Source organism: Rhododendron vialii, chromosome 1a (assembly GCF_030253575.1).
Source record: "Rhododendron vialii isolate Sample 1 chromosome 1a, ASM3025357v1".
In the NCBI taxonomy this organism is placed as follows: Eukaryota; Viridiplantae; Streptophyta; class Magnoliopsida; order Ericales; family Ericaceae; genus Rhododendron; species Rhododendron vialii.
The window spans coordinates 39,521,634-39,549,170 of NC_080557.1; the positions used below are offsets into that span (position 1 = coordinate 39,521,634).

At 37.8% G+C, this 27,537-nt stretch overlaps 3 protein-coding genes, 1 long non-coding RNA gene and 1 other non-coding gene across 7 annotated transcripts; 2 read left to right on the forward strand and 3 right to left on the reverse strand.

Annotated features, from left to right (window-relative positions):
• Nucleotides 1–2,641: 2,641 nt before the first annotated feature.
• Nucleotides 2,642–5,646, reverse strand: LOC131331749 (uncharacterized). Of its 2 annotated transcripts, none has more exons than XR_009201522.1 (3): nucleotides 4,436–5,646; nucleotides 3,859–4,018; nucleotides 2,642–3,321 (listed from the first exon to the last, which is right to left on the reverse strand). It is a non-coding gene; the product is annotated as an uncharacterized LOC131331749 (long non-coding RNA). The 2 variants fall into 2 exon arrangements; XR_009201524.1 differs by having other exon boundaries at nucleotides 2,642–3,238; nucleotides 3,848–4,018.
• Nucleotides 5,647–7,223: 1,577 nt separating this feature from the next.
• Nucleotides 7,224–7,304, reverse strand: TRNAL-AAG (transfer RNA leucine (anticodon AAG)). Its single transcript has one exon. It is a non-coding gene; the product is annotated as a tRNA-Leu (tRNA).
• Nucleotides 7,305–13,081: 5,777 nt separating this feature from the next.
• On the forward strand, nucleotides 13,082–13,636 carry LOC131333231 (uncharacterized). Its single transcript, XM_058367654.1, has 2 exons — nucleotides 13,082–13,418; nucleotides 13,498–13,636. The coding sequence occupies exons 1-2, from the start codon at nucleotides 13,092–13,094 to the stop codon at nucleotides 13,594–13,596; spliced, it is 426 nt and encodes a 141-aa protein (XP_058223637.1). The 5' UTR covers nucleotides 13,082–13,091; the 3' UTR covers nucleotides 13,597–13,636.
• Nucleotides 13,637–19,056: 5,420 nt separating this feature from the next.
• Nucleotides 19,057–19,762, reverse strand: LOC131331485 (protein ALP1-like; the record flags this gene model as incomplete). Its single annotated transcript, XM_058365461.1, has 2 exons — nucleotides 19,057–19,535; nucleotides 19,624–19,762. Coding segments are annotated over 2 exons (618 nt in total), but the record flags the coding sequence as incomplete, so codon positions are not given.
• Nucleotides 19,763–24,867: 5,105 nt separating this feature from the next.
• Nucleotides 24,868–25,935, forward strand: LOC131333238 (putative phytosulfokines 6). Of its 2 annotated transcripts, none has more exons than XM_058367667.1 (3): nucleotides 24,868–25,244; nucleotides 25,332–25,378; nucleotides 25,505–25,935. In XM_058367667.1, exons 1-3 carry the CDS (start codon nucleotides 25,145–25,147, stop codon nucleotides 25,622–25,624), a joined length of 267 nt encoding a protein of 88 aa, XP_058223650.1. In that variant the 5' UTR covers nucleotides 24,868–25,144; the 3' UTR covers nucleotides 25,625–25,935. The 2 variants fall into 2 exon arrangements, with proteins under 2 accessions (XP_058223650.1, XP_058223659.1); XM_058367676.1 differs by having other exon boundaries at nucleotides 25,012–25,244; nucleotides 25,508–25,935.
• The last annotated feature ends 1,602 nt before the right edge of the window (nucleotides 25,936–27,537 follow it).

Genomic DNA, 27,537 nt, shown 5'->3' on the forward strand with positions numbered 1-27,537 from the left:
ATTTTTTGAACGTCCACTCACTCAAAAGTGACACCCCTATCGCATTTGTTTCCTTAACTGACCTAGAAAAATAAAAAAGCAAAATAGTTCTAACATTACATATAACCAAGTAAGAAGTAGAGTTTGAAACTTTGTCTACCCAAAAGGCTCTAACAAAAAAACCTACAATCTTCAATCTCAGACAGATCATGAAATTTCAAATCATCTAAACCAACAACTCAAGTTATATTGAACAACAACTTTGTTCTATTACCTATTAATTAAAAAGAAAAAGAATCTAATGCGAAGAATTACTATTGGCCGTAAAATATTACTTCTGGCCGCGAAGAATTACTCTTGGCCGCATCGAATTACTTTTGGCCGCTACGAATTACTTTTGGCCGCAAATAATTGCTCTTGGCCGCACATAATTGCACTTGGTCGCAAAGAATTGCGAGACCATAAAGTAATTCAATGCGGCTAAGTGCAATTCGATGCGGCCAAGTGCAATTCAAAGCGGCCAAGAGAAATTTTGTGTGGCCAGGAGTATTTCTTCGCAGCCAAATGCAATTTGATGCAGCCAAGTACAATTCGTAGCGTCCAAGAGTAATTCGATGCGGCTAAGTGTAATTCGATGCAGCCAAAAGTAATTCAATGCGGCCAATAGTAATTCGATGCGGCCAAGTGCAATTCGATGCGGCTAACAGTAATTCTTGGTCACGAATAATTCATTGTGGCCACGAGTAGTTTTTTGCGGCCAAGAGTAATTTTTTGCGGCTAGGAGTAATTCTTTACGGCCAATAGTAATTCTTTGTGAACTTCTAATCTTAACCATTAGCTTTAATGATTGAAATGGAGTGTCTTTTTTGTGTCCCTAGAATGCTCCCCTATATATATATATATATATATATATATATATATATATGTGTGTGTGTGTGTGTGTGTGTGTGTGTGTGCGCGCGCGCGCGCGCGCTTCAAATTAGCACAGAATTTGTAAAATTTTGGTATTCTTCTCTCTCTCTTTTTTTAAAATCACAAAGAGATTAATGTACAGGTGTTAAGAGTAAATAAACCCACACAATAATTGTGTAATATGTGTAAAATGTATGAGCATTTTACTGAAAAGAGGAGAATGAGCTTAAACCATTAGATCAAAGTAATCATTCATTGCAACAACTTATCTTTTGTTAAGTATGGATAGATCTTACACCCTTGCGTTATGTACTATAGAAAATTAAGTTAAATAAGAAAATTAATTCCAATGCGGAAACATAGGCACATGTATATTTTCGTTGGCTTTCAACTTTCAACCCAATGAAGGCGAAGATGAAACCATGACGTAGTATCAAGATGCAACAAAATCAATACATTTGTTGCCCCCAACATATTGCAATGAATTAAATAACCAAATATATAATTAATCAGTTTTTTCCCCTCAATCACTCAACTAACTAAACATTTAGCAATCTGAATACATTTAAAAAAATAACAGGACCCACACACACACACACATATATATATATATATGGGGGGGATCTAAACGTATGTGAGAGAGAAAATAGTTTTGGATTGAAAATTGGAATCCGTTTTGGAATTAACATGTGAGGGAGAGAGAGAGACAGTCCTAGATCACAGTAATCATTTTTTACTGATAACTATTAGGAAAGTAAGAAAAATTCGAAAATAGGGAATCAGAATAAGATTAAAAAACATTAATTTTAGTTTTTCTTTCATCCTTCTTTCAAATATTCATTCTTTCCACGTATATTTCTAGTCTTACTACCCATAAATTTCAGCTATAGAAAAAATATGTACAAATCTGATGATCCAAAATATAGAAAATTTAAAAACCACTGCTCCCTATTATATAGATATAGCTTGTAAATGCCATATTTGCAGTTGACACCGGCAAATAGGGGAGGGGCGGGAACCGCGGCCCCCGAATTTGAAAAAAAATAGTAATGTGAAGTGCTCTACATAATATTTTGGTATGGTTAGAAAAGTAGCAGCTAAGCTTTTACAAAATTACTACAAATGCTATCATTAGTTCTCTAATAAACAACGAATTATCTTATCTTAATTATCTAAACTCTTAATAAAATTTCTCCAAGTTATCACAAGTATTACCATTATTTCTCTAAACAACGAATAATCTTATCTTGACTGTCCAAACTCTTGCTAATAAAATTTGTTCAACTTTGGTCTAGATTTAAATCTTGTGTAAATCTTGTGTCAGCCACTTATATATAGTTGGTATAATATTCTATACTTTCTTCAACTTCGGTCTACATTTTCGTACTTTTTTTTATTCACCTCGTAGAGACGAATAATTAATTTTAAAAATTATGAAAAAAAGATAAACAAGTAATTACAAAAAATTCAAAATACCAGAAAAAATACTCGGAAAAAAATTAGGAAGAATGGGGCCTATATTTTTTTTACTAAATTGTGAAAAAAAACAATTTCTTTCTATTTTTCCCTTTGTTTAGGATAGTTTCCAACTTTTATCTCTCTTTTGCAAAATCAAAAGAAAGGAAAGGATATGCTTTTGGATAATTTCCTCTCCCCTATTTCCTCTTTCATTTTTTTGGTTTTCCCTTTTCCAACTCGAATGAAAAGTGAAAAAGTAATTTTAACTTGGTTTTTCGTAATTTCAACATGGTGTCTATAATTTTCACTGGAAGAGTATTCATTTTGAAGACTGGGCAGCGGACAACCCTTTGCGCGACAAACTTCTAGAGACAAAAGAGTCCTAACAACAACTGCCCAAGAAGTAAGAATTGCCATAGTTGAGCTTCTACACCTGTAGCAGCTGCATAAGCACCAGTTTCTTTCTGGAGAAGAAAAGCATTCATCATGTCCTCCTCAAAAGAAAAAGCAAATCCAACAAAACAACCAAATCCAGATGGATTTCTTTACAACCTAAGCAGTTCCAACATTTTGAGTATTCATGCTACTTTAACAATAGCACTTCCCTGCACTGCATGCTCAACTCCAGCAGCCGCAGCTTCCATACGCAATGACCGCCCTCAATATTTCTGTGACCGCTGTCTTGAATTTCCATGCCTCTTTTTCAGGTCCGGAGTCCTCTGAATCCTTAGCCGGCTGGAATAATGAAAACAGGAAACCGAAAAAACCAGAGGACCAGACCTCATTGATATCCTGCTAACTTTCCTCAATTGATCGTCACGAGCAGCGAAAGGATTACATAACACCAACTCATTCACCCGAGTTAGCAACTCCCACCTGAAAACCCCCCCTCACTTCCTATCAAATTGAACAATATGGAAACGGTGTCAATCTCCACAGTATAACAGTACGAAAGCATGTCCATCTACATCCCTATGATCAAGAATTCCAACAACCATGACCGATTTCCTCCAGACACTTAGAACCCCGAAAGAAAAAGAAAAGTTGCCCTTACAATCTCACAAAACAGACCATAATCAAAGTTACTGCAAATACAATGGAAGCACGTGTACAGGTAACAGTGCTATTCACGTAACATCTGAAAAGAAATATCTAAGGTGTGCTCATGAAGTAACAACTAGATTACGCTCCTAAAAAATAAGGTGTGGTCAATCGGTACCAGTGCATCATGTTGTGCGAAGCACCCATGATTCATACCCACTCTCTGAAAAGGGTGTGATAAGGAGAAAAAGAATATTTCGGTGCCAAAATATCTCTCTCTTGTTGTTTGCTGCTTGGTGTTTTCTCGAATTTTGTGTCGAAATTCCTACCCAACCCCATCCCTTTCATTTCACCAATTCTTCTCTTCCAGAAAAACCAAAAAGATTTGCAAAAAGGCAAACAAAAAAACACGAGAAAATGAGTTCTGAAACAAGAAAAGCATAGGAACATGAGCTACAATAGTTTTACCTGTTTCATGGCACTCTGCTGCTTTCTGTTATCAGAAGTGTGGTCAACGAGGCAACCAGATGCATGGGCCTTCTCAACCTGGTCAAGAAAAATAATGCCGCACAGCCTCATTCTAGCAGCCCCCGGTAACTGCATTCCACAGTCTTCACTGCCCACATAACTAAAAAAATCCAAAAAAATTAAGTTATTACTTTCTCACAATCCACAAATGAAAACAAAAATCACCAAGCTAAAACCCTTCATAAACCTCCTGAAGGCAAAATATGACCATTGTAATTAAAAAGGAGAAAAGGGGGAGGGGGCCGGGGGGAGGTGCTGTTAAAGCATCACTGAAGATTTCAGTACGAGCACATACACCTACAGAAGATTTCAATTCGTAAAGCATTCTTTGCAACAAGAAAATTCTCTTTTCTTTGTTTCTCTTTCCTGCACAAGACTCTCAGTTCAGCCGAAGATTATTTAAACTGCCTCAAACCCTGATCTTCTACAAAATCTTCACAATTCACCAATTTATATGACAACTTCGCTTCTCCAACCAGAGTGTCAATATAAATGATATGATTATCATCAATCTCACCCTTTGCGCACATGTCACGTAGATCAGGGACCAAATTCTCCTCCATCCAAGTTTTCACAATCGTTTCACCACCTTGTTAAAACAAAAGAAATCACAAATCTGAAAAAATATAAAACACCCAAAAAGTGACTGCAAAGAAGCTTCTCCGATCATCTGCATTAGGGGAGTTGGCAGAGGTCCAAAACAAAAAGGAAGGGAAGCAAAGAAGAAGATAATAATAATCAGTAACAGAGGAAATTATAATAATTGTAATATCAAAAATAATAGTAGCAGTTGTAGTAGTGTAGTAGTAGTAGTAATCATAACAACAACAAATGCACATGCCTAAACACTGGTGTTCAATTGAAACTTCCTATAAACTTATCAAGTTGAAGTTGTGTCCTATCTTCAAGTTGAATCTCGTGGCTCAAGACGTGGCAAGGGATTTGAAGAGGGAGAGATCTAGTGGGTGGTGAAGTTGGACGTTCGGATGAAGGCGAGGATAAGGCTTAGGGCGGGAGCGTGGAAATCGGGGCACCGGACATTTTGACTTCAATGAAGAAATACAATGAATGACGAAAATGAGAGAGATGGATGTTCTTGGCCAACTTCAAAGAGAAATTTGTGACCAAGCACTAATTATCTGAGAATAATTACAAGAACAAAGAATATATCATTCGGGAAAATAGCAGATATTGTCATAATCCAGTGATATTTTCAAAGCAAATGAAACCATGGCCACAGAGCACACAGTAAGAAGACAAACTGAGTCAAATGTATCTTAATGACCTATCCACTCAATGTAGGTAGATAGACATACAAAACCCTTCACATAGTAACCACATCAAGTACAAAACCAGACTTTTTTTTATTGTAGCTCTATAATTTCTGATTGTTTAGAGCTTATGGTGTCATTTTCTTCTTGTATTTTTACGCATGTTACTCGTTCTTGTAATAGGGTAGCCCACTCGTTGGCTAGGCATTTCCTATCGGGCACTCGATTGGAAAATTGCGGGGGTGCTGCCCTCCAATGAATTACTAATCTTGTCCTTGATGATATTCGGTCCTCGGACCGTATTTCGAATGAATAAAACACATAATTTCGAATGAATAAAACACATAAATAAACCTTTACAAGTTACATTCCTAGTTAACCTCACCAGGCGCAAACCCAAACATGCAGAAATTGAATGTAAAGAAAACATACAAATCCAGAAAAGGATGTACGAACCATAGAAAAATCGCTGGACGATGCTACAGCATAAGGTCAGAGACTCTTCGTGGATCCTAACACCTCAAGCCCACTCCAACCTTTTCCTATCTTCTTCCGCAACCTTACGTCGAACCATCCACCCCATCGAACCACTGTCTTCCATTCTCAAGCTCTCGAACAGAACAAATCCAGATAATAACAACAATTTGATTTCGGTGTTCACACTGCAAAACGTAAGATGAAAAACAAAAGCGGTTTGGGTTTGGGTTGATGTTATCTGGTTATGGGTTTGGATTGGGGTTCCAAATTCCTAACATTTCCAGTACCGTTTCGAATTCATGACTGACGATCAAATTTCCACGCTTTATTTGGGGTAATTTCCACGCGTTCGGAGCCCCTTATCTATGAGGGACGATCAATTATCCCCCCTTCTAGAAACCAATCGAAATTCATCGGTGCAAAGATGAGTCGGCCTCTTTTGCTAACTCTGTTGGCGTTTGTTACGGTTGGGAGATGTTTTTTTTGCTAGGATTTGTCTTTGTATTCGCTTGTGGTGTGTTTGGAAATGTAGTAGACTATGGTGGGCTTTTTCCTTTCTTGTAATCGTGTTAAATCTTGTTCTAAAACGTTCATCTCACAGTCTCACTTAAACGAACAGAGTCTTAATGTCTAAAACGTTCATCTCACAATTAATGCTTCTTGTAAGAGCATCCCAATTGTAATAAGCAAAGTTACAAGTCTTTTAGTAAATAACCAAATTTCACCCACACCATAACCAAACTTAACAACTTTTACCAATAACCAAAACTCAATAACCAAACCCAATAACCAAACTCAAAACTCAATAACTAAAAAATACCTCACATTAAAATCGTCTCATCGAGACGAATAATTTGGTGTGGTTAGGTGCGTGATTGAAACTCGTTTGCAATTGGCAATAAGTGCATTGCGTACTGTGGGGGTTTTTTTTTATAGGGATGCAAAAATAACCAATGTGGAGGTAAAGGTTGTTAAGTTTGATTATGAACTAAATGGATAATCAAATGCTGACGTGTCATATTTTAGCTATTGATTTTGATTATTCCCATTGCGGATGCTCTAAGATACTGTTTAATTGATTCTAATCTATCTTCTACTATATAAAGGGATAAGTGATTTTGATGCGATCAATTTTTAAAGCCTCATCACATGATAATTTTCGTAAATATTCCTTCAAAACTCAAGTATTTACAACTATTTTTAATGTGTCATTGAATAGGGCAATGGAGTAATCGACTTAAAACCACCTACCATTATCACTAGAAAATCTGATTCATAGTAAACTACTTCCTTCGTCCATTTTTAAGTATTCACTATGATTCTGTGTGTCATTTTCAATTGTATATATCATTCAATATATATTGCTAAAAATATACAATATGGATCTTGTTTGATAAATCTCAATTATTTTTATAAAACAATAATTTTAAAAACACAAAACATAATACACGTCCAGAGATACATAAGCCACGGCACGTAGAATTAAAAAGGGACACTTTCTGTAGTGAATGTTTGGATCTAAGGAAATAGAACCGCAAGAAAAAGAAACACTAATCTTGTTGAGAGTGGGATTTGAACCCACGCCCTTTCGGACCAGAACCTTAATCTGGCGCCTTAGACCAACTCGGCCATCTCAACATTTTAGTGGCTGATTTTGCTACTTAATTATTTAAACTTGGTTTGTACCAGGAGAAGTTTTCATTTCATTTGGTTGTACCTCAAGAATATTTTGTCATAATTTTCATTTCATCGTTCACCTCGTTTAAGATGTAATATTTATTATATGATTTCACTTTGGCCCCATTCCACTAAGGTTTTTAATTTTTAAGTATTTATTTTTCACTTTACACCATGAGACAGATTATTCTTTCACAATATATCACATTTAATTCAAAAAAATAAGTACTTATTTTAATTAGTGGAACACATCCGTGTATGTCCCAATAAAACAATATATAAAAGATGAAAAGAATAAGTTTGACCTCCTTTCCCCTTTATTATTTTTTATTTAAATTAAGTAATGTATCGGTACTTATTCTTGTGGCGGCAATTCAAGTTTGGGAGGCGTTGTAACAAATTTTCAACACCAACTACAGTTTTGTTGGTTTTAGAGGCAAACCCAGCTTGTAGACAAGGTTGGTGAACCCAGTTTGGGATGGGAATTTTCCGGATTGGATCGTAGGGTGGCTTCGCTAGACATGTCCCATATACGGTAATTAATAATATGGCGACCAATTGAAAAAAAAAAAAGGAAGAAAAAAGAGATGAGGTAGGTGAACCTAAATTCATTGCATCTTCTAATCTTCCTCAGCATTGTTGATTATTTTAGATAAGTGGCCTTTACCTAACTCTGATTATTCCTTTTAATAACTTCCACTTAACTCATTGGATCTCCTTCTCAAATGTAATTAATTAGTGGAGGAATATATTAATGTCCACTTCACTTCCAAACTTGTTTTAGAAAGTGATAGCACAAATTCATACCTATCAAGATCAACACTGAAGTGGTGATCAGGCCAAGGGGTGTTTGGCCAAGTGAGAACGAGAAAGTAATGAGTGTTTGTCATTTGTAAGGTCACATCATTGGCGGCTCTAGAATCTTATATGAGGGTGTTCATCTTGGTAAAAACAAGTTTTTTTTTTTTTTTTGCGAGGCTCGTAAAATTTAACAAAACAGTTGACAAATGCTGCTATTAGTCATCTATCTATTTAGAAATGCTCTAAATATTAATTTTCTTTGGAAATTAAGCAAAAAACTATGCATATTTGTTAAAACTAACCTTCAAAATGATTAAAAATAGTTTCAAGAAAGTGGATAGGATAACTTTTGGTAGCAACGCTACAGGGAGGGGAAGACCTAAATTGACATTAGATGCTATTGTACGCAAAGATAAGAGTCTAATGGGTTTGAATGAACAAGTAGCTCTTGACAAAGCTCAATGGAGAAAATGATTCGTGTAGCCGAACCCAATTAATTGAGATATAAAGCTTTGTTTGGTTTGGTCAAGAGCTCGAATGGAAGGGGATATATATCAAGGACCCATTAAAAGGCCGATCGAAACTCTCAAAAAGAGACCATGTGAAAAAAATGCACAAATTTGACAATTTCTGTGGGTGTTCAAAAGGACATTTTTATTGTCAAGAGAGGTACTATTTAACATAGCAAAAATATCATGCATATGCTGATAGCTATAAAGAAGGCCGGATGTTCATATGACAACCCTTAGTGTTGCATGTTCCAATCTCACGGAAGTCAAATATTCCAAATCTTGAAACCACTAAGAGTTTATTCGGTTATTAAATTCAGGGCTCTGTAATTAGTCAATGCGCACTCAACAACACGCAAGTTGGCCAGAATATGAAAAAACTGAAGCGGCGATCACGCGACAACATTAGAAGAACGGTGCAACCAAATAGAGACCACTACCATAGATCATGGTGTTAGCTACATAAGTGAAATCCATATTATTCATTATTTTTACTCCTATTAATAGCCTAAAATAAAACCAAAATTATGTTTATTTGGGCCAAGTAGGTTGGGCTTGAAGTGTTACTAAAATGGACTTGAAAAATAAATCCAGCCCAGTTAACAATCCCCAAGACAAACAGGTTGGGCTGGCACAGGATTACCGTTCAATCTCTGTTCATCCTCTTCAACAAATATACAGACACAGATATACGGAGCCCACGGGTTAGTCCGGTTAGTTGATAAATTTGTTTTCTATACAATTGATCAAGGTTCGATTTTTGGGTCCAGATCATAATAATGTAATTTCTTGTGAATTCTCTAATCCTGGCATAGATAACCTACCTTTGACCGAATCGGGAATAGATTAGTCGATATATGCGTAAACTATCCCGAACATCAAACTAGAAAATAGACACAGATATACAGCCTGTAGTCCCTCATCAGATGATGTCCAAGCTACACCAGGTAACAAAACTTTGTTTGGATCCTCAGTCCCTCATTGTACGAATCCAAAATCCAAACAAAACCCAAGCATTAAAAGTGATGGAAAATGCAACTATCTAGGGCTACGAAATAAGAGTATTGCTATATGTACCACCATGGGGGAGGAAAAATGTACCGCCGGCCGCCGGCGGGCAGTCTCCGGCCTCTGGACGGCCGATCCGAACCGTCCAAAAATTCTAAAAAAAAAAACCGATGGGGCCAACGCGGGAATCAACGGCATTCGAGGTGTGTAGGGTGCTTGATCCGAGCACCTATTTTTCGTGTATATACACGTATATACATATATACACGAAAAATGGGTGCTCGGATCAAGCACCCTACACACCTCGGATGCCATTGATTCTCGCGCGGGCCCCATCGGTTTTTTTTTTTAGAATTTTTAGACGGCTCGGATCAGCCGTCCGGTGGCCGGAGACGGCCCGCCGTCGGTACGTTTTCCCTCCCCCATGGTCGGTACTCATAGGTTTTCTGACGAAATAAACCAAGCTACTTGAATCTACGCTGGTGTTCGTTTGTCAAAAGCTAGTTCAAGATTGATTTGTTATATTCACAAGCCAAACTTGAATAAATTTTTGAAGCTCGTAAAAATTTCAAACCAAGTTTGAGCAAGCTACTATTTGGCTCATTTGGCTTATTTGGCTTGATTAAAAGCCCGTTTGAGATCGGCTCGTCTGCTAAACAGACTAAGTTCGGACATATTTTTGAAGCTCGTTAAGTTTTCAAACCAAACTTGATCAACTGCTTGCTCGGCTCGTTTAGATCGTTTATCACCCCTACGACTGTCTACAGAATTTTGACAAACTTCCTAATGTGAAACATATTTAGCACTTGGGAATTTGGAATAATGCCTTGTAAAACGACATAGTGCCTTGGGAATTTGGAATTTGGAATAGCGCAGCTCTGGTGATCGAGCTTTGCTTCTCGGAGCTCCTCCTTCTACCACACCATGGATTAGAATTTAGAAATAGAACAGATTTAAGAAAAGATCTTGCCCAAGAAAAACTGCTACTGTATTTTAGAATAGATGTAATAAAGCATCAGCTCGAATACTCCTATCTATCTGAGACCTAAACCCCCAAGATTTCACATCTTAATCGATCTTCGCAGCCACAAGGTATCGACCACAAGGTTTGAGTACTGTGGCCACGAGGTTAGACTAGTGGCCGCAATGTTAAGAGTATGTGGCTGCAAGGTGCAACAGCATGGCCGCAAGGTTTAAGGCATAGTTATGGATACCGTTCCGTACCGGCCGGTACGTACCGTTTTGACGAAGAACCGGTACTCTAACCCCCCAATTTCATTCCGGTCTCAATACCGGCCGGTACCGGACTTTTCGGGAAATACCGGCCGGTATTGGGATACCGGCCTTTCCGGCCACATTTCAGGCCCAAAAAAATAAAGAAACGTTTTTAAAAATTTTAGCCAAACACGGGCTTAACCATAGTACGTGCGCGAGGCTTAGATCCCGGATTTGCTCCCCTTGCGCACGAATAACTCGTGACGCGCATCCGGTTAATTGGTTTCCGAATCAGTTTTTTCAAATTGTCTTCGGCCATGGCACATTTTCCCAAGCGCGCAAGACTTCTTATTGGGTTCTCATTCACAAGTTCACTAGTGTGCAAAGTCATTTAAAGTGGAAAAGAGTTTTGTAACTAAGCAATAGGGGTGATACCGGTCCGGTTTCGACCGGTTTGAGTGTATTTTTCGGTCGAAACCAGTTATCCGGTTTAAGATTTTTAGAAACCGAAACCGGTTGAGATAAAACCGGTCCGGTTTGAACCGGTTCAACCGGTTTCGGTCCGGTTTATCCGGTTTTCATTCATGGGCCATATTTTTTACTCAACACATCAAAAAATTCACAATTCAATCCATAAAATATCAACCAAAAATCTATAATTCAACCATTTTTTTTTGGGCCCAACAAAAAAGGATCAATTTTGAGCCCAATACATAAAAAAAACCCATAAAAAAAGTTTTTATATAATAAATATATTTATTAGACCAATATACACCACAAAATATCAACCAAAAACCCATAATTCAACCCATCTCCTATATTTTTATATATATATGTATATATTATACATATTATATATGTATATATTATACATATATATAACCGGTCCGGTTTCAACCGGTTTTTAAAACACATAAACCGGATTGAAATTATTTTTTCGGTTTATAAAATTTTACAAACCGGAACCGAATCGAAATTATTCAACCGGTTTATAAAATTCGGTCCGGTCCGGTTTTTCCGGTTTCGATCGATTTTCCGGTTTCGAGTAACAGCCCTACTAAGCAATGTGGGACTAGAGAATCTCTAGTAGAGATATTTTATGATGAATTGTATAATATGGGGGATTTTTTTTGAATTATAATTACATATAATTATTATATATATTGTAGTTGCGGTAAATTCGAAACGGTACCCGGTACCTAACCGGTACCGGTACGTACCGTACCAGTAGGAAAATCGGTATCCTGTCCGAAACGGTATTCAGAACTATGGTTTAAGGGCATGGCCAAGGGTTTAATCCGAGGTGTGCGCAAACTAAACTAGCCCAGTATACCCTACATTAACAAAACAGAAAGCATTTCATCAGAAGAATATATCGATGAAATGTTTTGTATTTCCATTGCCACTTTCCACTGTCCCGTCCCGTTTAAATGTTTTGCAAACTCTCTACGCGGTCCCATTTTAGCATTTCATCTGTTACCAGTAGTATCTTCATTACGATTTGTCTTTCTAATAGGCACACTTCTACACCTTGGGGCCTGTTTGGATGCGGGAAAAAAATTGGGGGTAAAAAATATGAAGGGGGATAAGATAATATGGGGTATTAATTTTGATGGGTTGGCCCACGTTGATTTGATGTATATGAAGGGGGGATAAAATAATACGTGGTTTGGATGGGGTATTAAAAAGAGAGATAAAATTTAATTTCGTTTGGATGGTTTATAGAATGGGGGGATAAGAAGGGGTGCATGATGGGAAAAAATGTCAAATTACTATTTTGCCCATATGCAGAGTTATATTTGATTATGTATTAAAACCAGTATATAAATTTAAATATCAATATATTTAAGCAATTTTGCACAATTGGAAGTATTAGAAAATGAATTTATTAAAAAACGTATATTCTATAAAATTTATATTAAAAAACGTTTTTAATATAAATTGTTCGTATTTATGTATGATTTTTATTTTTTGGAAATTGTTTTTGTTTGTTTTAATGAAAAAACAAATTAGGATAGATTTGAATGGAATGTATGATTTTAGATTGAATGAAAGTGAAAGTTGGTTGAATGGTGAATGGTGGATATATTTTTGAATGGTGGATATGTAGTTGAATAGTTGTTGAATTTTTGGTTATAAATAGCAAGCAAACTTGGTTCAAACTCATTCAATAATTTCAATTACAATAACTTGTTTCATATTTCTTTTTAGTTGTATGGCTAGTCGTCCGCCTCCTCGTCACAATTGGGTCCAGGCTGAGGAGATGCTGTTGATTTCGGAACTGAAATCAATGGCGGTGTCCCGATTGTGGACCACCAGCAGTGGACACTTTCGTCCAAGTTACACGAGCTACTTGAAACGTTTCATGAACAATGATTTTCCCGATGCTAGCATTGAGGAATGGCATATAGAAGCGAAGATAAAGAAGTGGCGCCGTACTTGCTTCATCATTGTCAACCTACTTGATCGTCCCGGGTTTGAATGGGATGCAAGTCAAAACATTGTGGTGGCTGAAGACGACGTTTGGGATGCATTCGTCCAAGTAAGACTTAATAAAGTGTTATAAATTTTTGTGAAATGTGAAGATATTTTTTGTTCTTAATTTTTTCATTTTGACTTAGGTTAACAAACAAGCTAGGGAGGCAAGAGATGTTCAATTTCCACTGTTTGAAGATTGGCGTGTTTGCTTCATTCCTCCTCCCGAAGAGCCCGAGGAGTAGGTCAAGATAGCGGAAAAATAAATAGCATTATTCATGGATGTTATGTCATTTGTTATCTCTGTTCATGATGTTCAAATATAATGTTAAAACGTCGTCATTTAAAATAAATTACAACTTGTCTCCGTTCATAACATGTGAATTTTACATAATATTGGAACGTCCAACTTCATTCGGAATGGAGAACAAGTGCCAACAAAATACAACCTACGAAACCTAAAAAAAAACATAAAACAAACGACCAGCATCCATTGATTTCATGTTGAAGTCCCACCGCACTTGTAGATGTGGAACTTTTGGCTTCCAACTTTGTGAGCTCGTATCTCTTCTCGTGAAACTTGAGCAATGCTTCTTCGGCTCCATCGAATGTCTTGTATCTTTTCGCCATGCTTCCTGAGTATCCATTAACTTGGAGTTGAGCTTCTCCCCAAGTTGTATAGATGCCCGGCTTACGCCCAACGAAAACCACCCAATAATAGTCTTTTTCTTCACCTGTCATTGAATATTCTATTCGAAAATAACATTATAAGTCACCACAAACGCATGAACCAAAATGCCCCTTAATCACTAATAAATAGTTGGAAAAAAAAAACCGCATTTGGCTTAAATTTCATTATCGCCAATTGACACATTTAGGACACAAACTACGACACAAGTAACAATGGTACCATATATAACCAAACTTTTGTAGTCAAATACTTGCAAACATGTAGCTCAGATTTGTAGACATCTTTTGCAAGGACTAGGCTGCAACATGAATTGCCAAATGACCCTCTCAAACATTGCCCCGCCTAAGTCCCCAACGTGTCTTGTTAAATTTTCATCATAGCCACATACATAGATATGCACACACAAAGGTTTTGGCCTCTGTTTGTGGGTTAAAGTTGCAGGTTTTGGCTCAGTTTGTGGCTGCATGTTCATTGAGTATATACATGCAGGTTTCAGTTCAGTTCGTGGGTCAGAAAACTTTCATCATAACCACACAAAAATCTGAGCAAAAACCCCCAGTTTTAACTCAGGAATGCAGGCACAAAACTTTAGGAAAGCCCCACAGTTTTCACATATACACAGAAGGCCACAAACCTGCACGTATATACCCATAAACTGAGTCACAATATAAAAACCAACACCTCATCACCAAAACTGAACCAAAGGCACATAACAGAACCAACCAATGCAGTTTTGAAGCACAAATAGAACCACAATACTAAACCAAAACCTGCAGGTTTTACTAAACCACAATCTGTGTGCAGGAAACTGAACCAAAACCATGGCAGAAACTTGAGCAAAACATAACCATAGGCCACAAAACTGAACCAAATAGATAATCAAGAGAAGAAACTAAACGAAAACTGAACCAAACAGACAAGCAAAACCAAAATTGAACCAAAAGTGTAGCAGACACATGACGAGAGCCAAAACTGAACCAAAACTATACCAGACAGACAAGGCCAACCAAAACACAACCAAAACAGATAAGGACAACCAAAACTCAACAAAAACTGAACCAAAACAGAGAAGGATAACCAAAACTGAACCAAAACAGATAAGCACCGCTTAAATTGAAAAAAAACTGTAGCAGATACATGAGCAAAGCCAAAACTTAACCAAAACTGTACCAAAACTGAGCACAAAACAGGACCTGAGCATAAAACACAACCTGCATGTACCAATAGTGACCAAAACCTATAGCTTTAACCCACAGATATAGTACAAAACATGCAGTTTTCAATGGAAACAAACAGAGCCCAATACTTGCAGTTTTAAACCAAATGAAACAAAGGCCAAAAGCACAAAACAGAACCAAAATGCTGCATAAGTACATTATGGTTCTGCCACAATGTAGGCACACACACACACACTCACAGAACCAAATGGTAGCCAAAACCTGTACCACCACACACACACACACACTCACTCAGAAAATTAGAACCAAAACCTTATGCTTATCCCACAAAATTGAACCACAATGTAGGCACATAACTGAACCAAAATACTTTAGTTTTAACACATAAATATAGGCCACAAACATTGATACAGTTTTATCTCATATATCCATTTGGCTCAGAAAGGTTTCATCATAGCCACCAACATATGAGGGCTTATTCATAAAATATTCTAACTATCTGTTAAGAATCGAGAGACATATGAGGGTTTATTCGTAAAAGATCGGGAGGATTACCTACCAATATCACATGAATAAGCCATCACATGCCTCTCAATCGCTAATAAAGAGTTCAAAACCATAATTAAGGCATTTGGCTCAGAGTAGTAGACAAATTTTTCAAGGTACTAGGCTGCAACATGAGTTGCCAAATGACCCTCTCATGTTGCCCCGCCTAAGTCCCGTACGTGTCTTGTTAAATTGTCATCACAGCCACACACACACACACACACACATACAGGTTTTGGCCTCTGTTTGTGGGTTAAAACTGCAGGTTTTGGTTCAGATTGTGGCTCCATTTTGGTTCAGTATATACATGCAGGTTTTGGTTCAGATGGTGGCTCAGAAAACTTTCATCATAGCCACCCAAAGATCTAAACAAAAAACCCCCAGTTATAACTCAGAAATGCAGCCAGTAAAACATAAGCAAACCCCAACTGTTTTGACACATCCACAGAGTCCACAAACCTGCAGGTTTTACCCATAAACAGAGTCAGAAAGTGTAAACAAAAACCTCTTGACCAAACCCAGAAATGCAGGCAGAAAACTGCAGGTTTTACTCAACCAAATGGCAGCCAAAAATTGCACCAGTGTTGACACACTTCCAAAATAAAAAAGAAAATCAAAACCTGACCAAAACCAGCAGTTTTAACCCACACGAAGCAGAGGCCAAAACCATGGCAGAAAACAGCCCAAACCTGCAGCCACAAAACATAACCAAACCTGCAGTTCCACATACTCAATCACACAACTGCACCAAATCATAACCACAAATACTGAACCAAATCATGCACCTATTTGGGCACAAAACTGAACCAAATTACAGCCAGAAAACTGAACCAAACCATGGCAGAAAACAAATCATAACCGTAGGCCACAAAACTGAACAACCAGAAAAAGCTGAACCTGTTTATCCAATTATTTTCCCACAAAACTGAACCAACAGTGGCCAAAACCAGCAGTTTTAACACACCAAAAGTGACCAAAATCTGCAGCTTTAACCCACAATTGGAGTGCATAACCTGCAGTTTTCAATGGGAACATAGAAATACCAACACCAACAGTTTGTAACCAAATCAACCAGAGGCACAAAACTAAACCAAAATGCAGCAGGCTTATCTCATGTATCCATTGACACACTTTGACCTCATCTATCCATTTGGCTCAGAGAGGTTTCATCATAGCCAGCAAACTATAAACTGCAGTAAAACAGAACCATCAGAAACGTAAGCAAAACCTGCATCACATAAGCACAAGCAAAACCTGCCAAAACCTGCAGGTATTACCCACAACCATAGCTAGCAAAAATAGATAGCAGTAAAACAGAACCATCAGAAACATAAGCATAACTTGCATCATATAAGCACAAGCAAAATCTACATGTTTTACCCATACACAGAGGCCAAAACCTGCAAGTACCTGCTCCAAACTCAACACACACAGGTACAAAACCACAACCTCCATGTATCATAACATAGTGAACCCAGATGCAGCCACAAAACATAACCAAACTCTGCAGTTTTAACACACAAACAGAGGCCATAATGGATTGGGCTCAGACAATGAATAAGAATCGTAAAGGTACTCATGGCTGCAACTAATGTTACCCCGCCACGGTATCTACCTTCATTAATAGTGAAATTATTTCATCATTGCCCATAAACATAAGTACAATGCAACATGAGTTACCTAGAAACCTGCATTCGTATAACACAAACATCAACATCATCAAACGACCATTGTTTTAGCAGTACATAGGATAAGTTGTTCACATTAGTACATTACATTACAAGAGCTTATCAATTATTGTTTGTAGAACAAAAGGCTCTTAATATGACAAGGGACCACATGTATAGGAGTGATGGATTGGCCACTTCAAAAATGGGCCATATATATAAGAGTTAACGATCGGCCACTACCAAAAAATAACATTGTATTACTTCTACTTCTTCCCCCTCATGGCTACACGGGACCAAAGATGAGACCATCCAACACGGCCTCAACCCAAGCTTGTTTTTGATGATCTTTGATGCCATAGAATAGGTCCAACCTGTCTTCCGCCGCACATATGATGGCACCTAACCTAAAGCGTTGGGTATCGGTAAGGTCAAGCTTTTCAAGCTCAAGAGGCACTTGAGTGCGGCGAGCGGATAATTTGTTCGAATAGCCCATGTCATCGGTCATTTTCTCCATATGGCTATCACTTTTTTCTAGCCATACCTCCATACTTGCAGCGAGGGATCCCACATCACCCATCCGTGTCCTCTTCTTCCCCTTTTGAGTTCCGGAATTGGCCGGAGGAGTAGAGGTTTGGGGAGTGGATGTCGGGAGTGATGTACGACGTACGGAGTTTGAAGTTGTGGAGACCGGAGGTGTGGAAGCCGGAGCTGTGGAGAGTGGAGGTGTCGAGCCCAAAGGAATTTCATTGGACATCTCCGAGAGTCCACTTGTGGGGGTACGATGAAATTCTTCACCGAAGAATGGATAGTAGCAATCCTCATTCGGCTCAATTGAATCATTAGGCATGACATTTTCATTTTGTTGTGGTCGCGCCATTTCCGAAGGAACCTCCGCTCCTTCCCCATTAGCCCTATCCTTTCCGAAGATAATTTCCCAATCTTCAAAGTAAGGGAAACGCTTCCCAGCAATCTCTTTGGCCTTCTTAGGGTACGCCTACACGAACATTACAATTTTAGTACATGATCCCATGCCATAACATATCAATTAAAGCATTGGAAATTACCTCTTCGTAGATTTTCCACACTTCATCATCCACGTCAATCCTTTTGTTGACATGGTCCCACCCAAAACCACTAAGTTTTAGAAGGTTGGTAATTTTGGCATATGTTTGTCTCCAATACTTGACTTTAGAGTCAATGTGGGGGGAGGCCTTAAGTTTGCTCTCCGGCTTGACCTTCTCCATCTCTTTCTCAAGTAAGGTGAAGAATCCGGGTTTGAACCCATTGTCCGCCTTCCATTTATCACACAATTCAGTTAGCATGCATTTCATGAGGGCATCTTCTTCGGATTTCCTCCACACCCTACGTGTCTTTGAAGCCTTTCTTGTAGGCACATGACCTTGTTCGGTATCCATTGCTGAAAATGGATTTTTGGTTCGACAATAAATGATTATTTAACAAGTGTATTATGAACTACAAACCAGAATCGAATTACAATCAAGTTACTACAATGTTCTTCAAATAGAATGTTTACATCATAAAAGTTCTTTAAACCGCAATTAGAATGTTTTCATCATAAGTTCTTCAAATACTTCATACAAATACACTAAACAAACTTTCTCATGGTGGGAAAACCTCTTGTCCCCCACCAGTTCCTAGCCAATGGTTGTACATGGCTGTAGCCAATGCATCCCTCTCCCCGGTCCATTGATTGGAAGTCTCTATGGTAGTGATGTGATCATCTAGCTCGACATCGTGTATGTGATCACGTTCCCATGCTGTGTACTCGTTCTCAATGGGATCATTGGGCATCTCTCTTTTGATGAGGTTATGGAGAAGGCAACATGCTGTGACGATACGTGTTTGAGTCCTAATGGGGTAATACGAGTGAGACCTCAATATTGCAAACCGCATCTTCAAGACACCAAAGCTTCTCTCAATCACATTCCTAGCAGCGGAGTGCTTCATGTTGAAGTACTCCTCTTTCGTAGTTGGCATGTGACCTTGCCTCCAAATGTTAATGTGATATCGTTGCCCGCGGTACGGTGCTAGAAAACCCTCGGAATTTTGGTATCCGGCATCCACAAAGTAGTAATGTCCTGTACGAAATGGAAGTTACGACATTAAAGGAAGGGTTGATACTAGGAATAGAGTGAAAGAAAGGTGAACTAAGGAATTGACACATACCACGGGAGACTTTCAAACCATCGGGTCTTGAAATGGCATTCGCCAAGATCCTAGAGTCAGTGGCCGACCCTTCCCAACCAGACAAGACGAAAACAAACTTTAGGTCTCGACTACATACACCTAAAACGTTTGTGACAATCTAACCCTTCCTTGACCTATAGCACGGCCTGTCAATTGCCGGGGGATTAACTGGCACATACGTCCCGTCCAATGCCCCAAGACAATTCTACGACAAAATCAATATGACAAAATTAATACTACATCGACATGGTCGAGTAGAGAAAAGCAAATGAAAGATTTACAAACAATTGAAATAAAGTTTACCTGAAACCAACTCCATCTATTGTCGTGGTAGTTAGGAGGTACGGGCTCGGGCCTTACTAGGAGCATGTCGAAAAGGCGCAAGACACCTTGGAGTACGACATTGAAATGTCTGCTCACAGTTTCAATTGATCTCCAAAAGTGCAATTTCGTACGCCTCTGTTTTGTATGGTGACCGAGGATAAACAAAAAAATGGCTACCCTCTCCTCAAGACAAACATTGCGCGAGTCTCCTAACCCAACACCTCGAAGTAGACAGCACAACCTAAAAAATGTATGCCTATTTACCCTCAGCTGCTCGTGGCAATCTACTTCATTACCATTGACGAGCCTATTCACAGCATCTACTTGGGTCTGGTAGTAGTTTGGATTTGGAGACAACTCAGGACGGGGATATTGTGCCGTGGACAGAATGAAGCAATAAAGCCGAAACACGCCCATTGCAGCACGAATGTACATTGTTAATGTGATGAATGCCTCTTCCTCTTCTCTTCTCCTAATTTCTGTTCTATTTAATCTAGGCATCGTAAAAGACCTAAAAAAGGGCTTCATGCATTTTAGAACAGACACATAGTATAGCCATATCATGAATCTTCTTATTGGTGGTTTATGTAAAGATGCAAGCACATAATTTCGCTTTAACTGGTTATGCTCACAAACGTTCTGAAAGGTTTAGAGTGCAGTTGAAACTAAGCTCAAAAAGGAAGTCTAAGACTCTACTATTGGTCATTGTTTTACTAATTAACTCAACAATTAACAAATGACCTAACATTGGTTAGCTATAACACCAACAATCACCAAAATCCCTATGTTAGCATGGTAAAACTATAGATTTTGGTTCATCCATACATGCAGGTTCTGGCCTCTGTTTGTGGGTTCAAACTGCATGTGTTAGTCTCTGTTTGTGACTAAACATCCCAGTATATATCATCTGCCCATTTGGCTCATATAAATGTTTCATTATAGCCACCCAAAAACCTGAACCAAAACCTCCAGTTTGAAACCAACTTTTGCAGCTGTAGCCAACTAGTTTATACATGCAGGTTTTGGTTCAGTTTATACTGCAGTTTTTACATCTAGTTGTGATTAAAAACTGGGGGTTTTGGCCTCTGTTTTTGAGTTTAAGGTTTTGATTTTTGTTTTGTTTATACCTCCACTTTTAACCCATAAATGCAGCCACAAACACAATTAAATCCTATAGTTTTTTCCCACAAACTCAGCCCAAATTCTTTGCACAAAACCCAACCAAAACCTGCATATGTAATCAGACCCAAAACCTGCACTTTTAAACCAACAAACATACCAGAAAATGCAGTTCGAAACCCAACCAAATTACCCAATCCAAGCATTACACTTTTTTCACTCAGTTTTATTTATTTACCAAGACTCGTAGAAATGATCAAAACATTCACTTTTTAAATCCTTCCGCGGACATATGTCAAGTTAGAAATCATATTAATTGAACACCGCTAAAAATGACTTCAAAATATATTTATCTTCAACTTTATTTTTTTGTAAGATAAATGAACTTTGAATCATATCTACTGATGGTTTTTGGCGTGACTAAGGTTCTGTTGTCAAGAAAAAAATGATTCCGATTATCTTTGCCCGAGGAAAAACCCACAAAAGCCCAAAACCTAAGATGACAAAATCTGGGTCAAGGCTTATATAAATCAAATCTCATTCGGATGAGATTTAGATAAGTTTTTATTTATTTATTTTTTAACAGAACAAAAAACTCAGGCTTTATACAATGACAAGCCTTCTTTGTACAGAAACCCACAACATGTTCTTTGATATGATCAAAACCGTAGATGAAACCACTAACCAAACCCATAATAAAACCACTAATTAAACACACAAACACACACAGACAGAGATGTTTCCATTTTTCAGCCGTGCGAACTAAATTGCGTACAATCAAACACAAAAACAGATCTGACAAACCCTAGATCGCATGATGAAGATGAGGGCGTGAGAAACCCTACATCGCGAATGGAAGCCATACCTGAGTTCGCAGAAGCAGAAATCGACCAAATCGCCACCAAATCGCCACCAAAACCCTATCTTCCACAGACCAGAAATGGGCGGCAACAGAAATGATACACGACGAGGGTTAGGGATGGGAAAAGGGGATAACGAGGGGTATATTCGTCCACAAATCACCCCTCTACAACCGGATTATTTTTGGGGAACTCCAGAGCAGCCCAAAAATAACACCGGAGAAACCGTCGAACAGGGGGAAACGATGAGGGGGTAGAAAGTTATCAGGGGAAAATATTCGGATGCCAAACGGGGGATAAGGGGTGGGGCCTCCCCATATACCCCCTCTTATCTTTTCCCTCCACCTTTTACTCTATCCAAACAGGCCGTTGATGCACTAATTTTAACCCAGCTAACTACGACAAAAACCACTTTTCATATCATGCAAAGAACTCTAAGAATGCTTACTTAGGTCATCCACAGTGGTATAATCAAAAGTAAACTGTTGTTAAAGTTAACAATATTTGTGCAAAAAATGGCTCACAATGGTATAATCAAACTAAACAACATCCTTAAAAATAATCAAATTTTAGGCTTTGGATAACCAAAACTAGCAACCTTTTTCAATAATCAAAATTTGTGAACCCTACACCACATAAGTTAATTGGTTCCAAAATTTATTTACACGCGTATTTCAACTAGTATTTTCTTTTTCTCTTCTTCACCTGCTCTATATCTTTTTCACTTCAACCACAAACTGTTTCTCTTTCTTTTCTTTCAAAAGTGAAGCTCATATTTCTTGATCATCTACAATTTAACCCATCGTTACCGAATTACGGTATTTCACTCTTCTTTCCCGTTTCTATTTTAGGCTGCATTCTTATGAACTTAACTTAAATCTGAAATTTGTCTTTATTTGATTTTTTTTTTCACATTTGTTAATTTTGTGCCAAACTTTTATGAGTTATTGATTCATCTCGACGAGAGAAATCGGAATTTTTTTTTTTTTTACTTTTACCGAAGTATTTTGAGAAATAATTACTTTTTAGCAAAATAAATAAATTTTTCGACGAAAAAATGGTTATTCTTTTTTGTTCCTCCCCTTATAGTTTAGTAAATGAAGAACCTTGCAAAAAAAAGAAAAGAAAGAACCTTGCATTATTTTACAATTTCAAGAACACATCTGATTTTTTTTGAAAGATTAAGATAGTGGTGGATTTGTGATATAGGCTACAAGAATAGGAAGAAAAAAAAAAGTTTCGGTGTTGTTTTGATAAATAACACTATGAAGAACACCATATGTTTGATATATTTTTGCCAAAAAAAAAATATAATGGAGGGAAGTGAATGGCGGGAAACAGAGGGGGAGAGATAGATTGTGTGAAATTGTAGTGGACTTCTTATTTTGGTTATGGACTAGAAGTGACCATTGTGAACCTCAACGTTGTTAAGTTTAGTAATCTCTTAAGTGAATAATCAAAAGCTGATGTGTCAACTTTTGGTTATTCATTTTTTATTATACCACTGTGGATAGCCTTAGCCCAAGTTATTATCAGAATAGGATTTGATGGGCAAAATGGACCAGTTCTTGGAAGTACATCAAAATAGCTCTACTGCTTGAGTTCACCAGAAAGCTTAGTCCTGACTAGAGCAAAAATAAATAAATGCAGAAGAACTAAAGAATCAAATTCCAAAGCCGCGGTCTTATCCTATAGTCGATCTGTAATGCTTTATGAATGCAATTTTTCGGATCAGATTTGTATGGTACCACCACACAGATCCTTTGTATAGTATAGCACAATTCTCCAGAGATTTACTTTCCATGAAAGAATATATCGATCCACAGAATCCAAACCCGATTACGGACAGCTTTGCTAACCACTGTTGTATTTCCTGATCAGCAAGCATAAAAAAGATTCAAATTCCCATAAAGAGAAGCATAATCTCCTCTCCCTTTAAAGATAATCCATCTTTATTTAAGTGACGTAATCGAACAGCTAGCCGGTTCATCGCTGCATTTTTTACTCGTTTTCGTATTTCGTGATAACAACATTGCCAATGAAGCATAGGAGTAATTCTAAGCACATCAACGAGCCGTCGAAAATAAAAAATATAAAGCTGTGAAATGGAAATTTTAGTTGGATAAGGTGTTAAACATTTCACTAGAGATGCATAACAAGAGAACAAGCTTAAAGCCAATAAATAGAGTAATTGAGAAGAGTGTATATTAGTCCCTGTACTGCCCGTACAGAATAATTAGTCTCCTCCCTATGAGGGATCCCATGCGGATTTCTAATCTCGGCCGTTAGATTTCATCCGACATCTCAGCCGTGGGAGGGAGTATATATTAGTCCCTGTACTGCCCGCACAGAATTATTAGACAATCAAATTTCTGATACGTGGCAACATGTTGTATTGAAACATAAAACATGGGATGATGGGAAACAGCCATCATGAGCATATCCAAAAGGTTGACTTGTGTTGGCACTGTCAGCCACTATTACACCTTGATATTTGTAAAACTGTCCGGACTTTACCGCTGTTCCATTCTTGAGGTTTTATGTGCGTTCAATTTTAGAGGTCAGACTTTAATAAAGTAATTTTTTGTAAATTTTTTTATTTCGGTATGGATGGCCAGTTTTAACTGAACCGAAAAAAAGATCAGTTAAGATGCACGTAAGTTAATCCGAACACTCCGATCGTCGAGTGGGATAAAAAAAAAACTCTTTGGACTAACACATGGACCACTAGCTTTAAAATGACTAAAAGCAAGCTCTCCCTCTCTCTGAATCAGAATATTGGTGGTGTCACATGAGGATGGATACTTATCAAATGATGATGGTGGGTTGGGCCCCGTGTTGTATGGTACTTGTAAGCACTCTATGTAACTGTCATATTTAGGGAATTCATGTGATGCAAATATGCAAGTGTAAAGGGTTTGTAGCTCAGCAGTTATGTATTCTTACAAAGAAGGTCAGGGTTTGAACCTTGGTAGAGGCATTTGATGTGCAGGGCTATGGATAGCTTCCGGTAACCTCCACTAATGTGTACAATATTGGCAAAAAAATTTAAAAAAACACTATGCAAGAGTAATTGCCTCCCTCTTTGCATGTATTTATGCCAGGCATATGACCGCTTCCAAACCCCCAACCTCCAACTAAAACTCTCTCTCTCTCTCTCTCTCTTTCTCTCTCTCTGAAGCTAAACGAGAACAAGAATGAAGAAAACTGCCCATGCCATTGCTATTCTGTTCTTCTTTCTTCTCCTCATGATCAACACCTCACCCTCATTGGCCCGTTTCCTAGAATCCAAACAAGGTTCATCAGCATCATTCATGTACATGTAATTAATCACCTCAATAGTCCTGTCTACGAAACTAAAGCAAATTTGCACATCTTTTGCAGGGGAAGCGGCTTATCTTGCAGAAAGAGAAGAAATTGATTCTTTGGATGTAATAATCTTCTTCTTTTTCATGCTATTTTAATTTGTAAACAACTCTGTGGCCTATTTGGAACTACTTTCTTCTTCTCCTTCTTTTTTCCAACTTTTTATTGAGTTTTGGAACTCTAACTTGCAGCAGCTGATGGGGTTGGAGGATTGTAACAGTGGAGATGATGATGAAGAGTGTGCCAAGAGGAGGATGGTTGCAGAGGCTCACCTGGATTACATTTACACTCAGCATCGTAATAAGCCTTAAAAGACCCTCTTTTAGTTAGTTAGCTAGCTGGTTGGTTGGTTAGTAACTAAGTCATGTCCTAAAAGTTCCTCAGGAGTTTCTTTAGGCAGTTTCTAAACCTGACCCTTTGGAGATTTCTGTTTGTATTGGGTTTGGGTTTTAGACTTTTGTTTCGTTCATGTCTTATAATTTGGGTACTGTGGCTCGGGGGTCCAAGTTCAACTGCGGAGTATGTATGCATATGGCTGTGTCTCTAGCTATTTAGCTCTATTTTGATGTATTGTTGTACACATAAATAAAAGGACTTGGAACTTGGAAGTGGAACCAACAAATGGTGAGTTGTTTGACTACAAATTTCGCATGTGTCTGTGAGAGGGAGGGATGTTGAGAATAAAACAAACACACAATCGCGAGTAACAATCAAGAAGAGAAAACAATCACACAAGACGTACACAGAGAAAAAAACGCAAATCACCAATTACCGTAATACCCCTTTTCAAGTCGAACCAATCCAAAAGTCTCAGCGGGGCGCGATTAAAATCGAATCAGTTTTCACAAGCCCAACAATTAAGTGAGAGAGGGAGAGATCATCAAATTTGCGATAAGGAGAATCATATACGTGTGCGTGCGCCCGAGGCCAAGTCCCACATTGCCAAAATACCAAAACAGATATTATACATGTTTTAGATCTGATATTGGGGGCAGTTTGGCGTAAATCTAGCGGTCCATCTTTTTGATCGTAACTTTTGTGAGGTGAGGTGTTAGGCTTTATCCCACATTACTCATCTAAGACACTCAAACTTAGTATATTCTAGAGGCTACTCCATTTATTGTCAATTGGTTTTATGTTGGAACCTTCCAATAAATCTAACATGGTATCAGAGGCACTCGGATTTCATCTTAAATCTCTATTGTCATGGTTTCTTTCGCTGATGGCCGTTTTTTTTTTTCCTAGTTTTCTTCCCAGGTTCTCCTAGTTCTTGCTCCCGGCTTCTCTCGATTTTCTTCCTTGCTTCTCCTGATTGTGCTCCTCTTGATTTCTCTTGATTTTTTTCAAAAAGTTGATAGGCTTTATTATTCATGTTTCCTTTTAGTTTATATTCATATTTTTCTAGTCAGTCTTGGTGAGTTGGTTCCTTATAAAGCATGTTTCCTAGTTGACTTAGGTTCAATGGTGGAATCAGAATTTTGATCCCAGGACGGCTGGCTTAACATACATATATTCTTTATCAGAATGTATATTTATTATATCATAAAGTTTTTATTTTTCAATTCATTACATTTGTATATTGAAATGATTCTTTAGGCTATTTCAACTATCACATGCTTATTTTTTATTTATGAAAGAAATTGAGAAATGAAAATGTAAAATAACCGATTTTTTATCAAATCGAACCGAAATTATTAAGATTTCTAGTAGCTATACGCAAATAATTATAAAAAATATTCAAAATCAAATATATACAAAAATAAAATTTTAAAATTCGGTCGCTCGGAGAGCTGGGGCCCCCCCGACCCCAACATAGCTCCGCCACTGTTTATTAGGTTTGTTTGTAACCAAGTCTTGTAGCGTATATAAGGGCATACTAGGGCTATGATATTATTATTATTATATGTATAATGAATGATACACATCAATGAAAGCTTGGTTTTTGTCAATTCTCTTTTTCTTAACAACTTTTTATAATTTTTTGTTAAATTCGCATTACATTTTTGAGATTAACCATTTGAACGTGCTGACAAACGAATAATTTACTGTAATTGACTAGGCTGTTTCCTTGGTCTCTTATAAAACTTAACTTTCCGAAAAAATAAATAAATAAATGGCTACAATGCCCGTGCTTAATAAGTAAGTCAAAGAGAACAGTGTGACATGAAAAATAAACAAACCGTCACGGAAGAAGAATAGTACTTGTCATGGAACTATTCTCCGA

Excerpts from the sequence above, each read along its gene's own strand:
- LOC131333231 (XM_058367654.1), top strand. The coding sequence starts at position 13,092 with ATGGCTAGTCGTCCGCCTCCTCGTCACAATTGGGTCCAGGCTGAGGAG. Across the intron at positions 13,419-13,497 it reads TTTGGGATGCATTCGTCCAA|GTTAACAAACAAGCTAGGGA; the intron begins GTAAGACTTAAT and ends ATTTTGACTTAG.
- LOC131333238 (XM_058367667.1), top strand. The coding sequence starts at position 25,145 with ATGAAGAAAACTGCCCATGCCATTGCTATTCTGTTCTTCTTTCTTCTC. Across the intron at positions 25,245-25,331 it reads TTTCCTAGAATCCAAACAAG|GGGAAGCGGCTTATCTTGCA; the intron begins GTTCATCAGCAT and ends CATCTTTTGCAG. Across the intron at positions 25,379-25,504 it reads AAGAAATTGATTCTTTGGAT|CAGCTGATGGGGTTGGAGGA; the intron begins GTAATAATCTTC and ends TCTAACTTGCAG.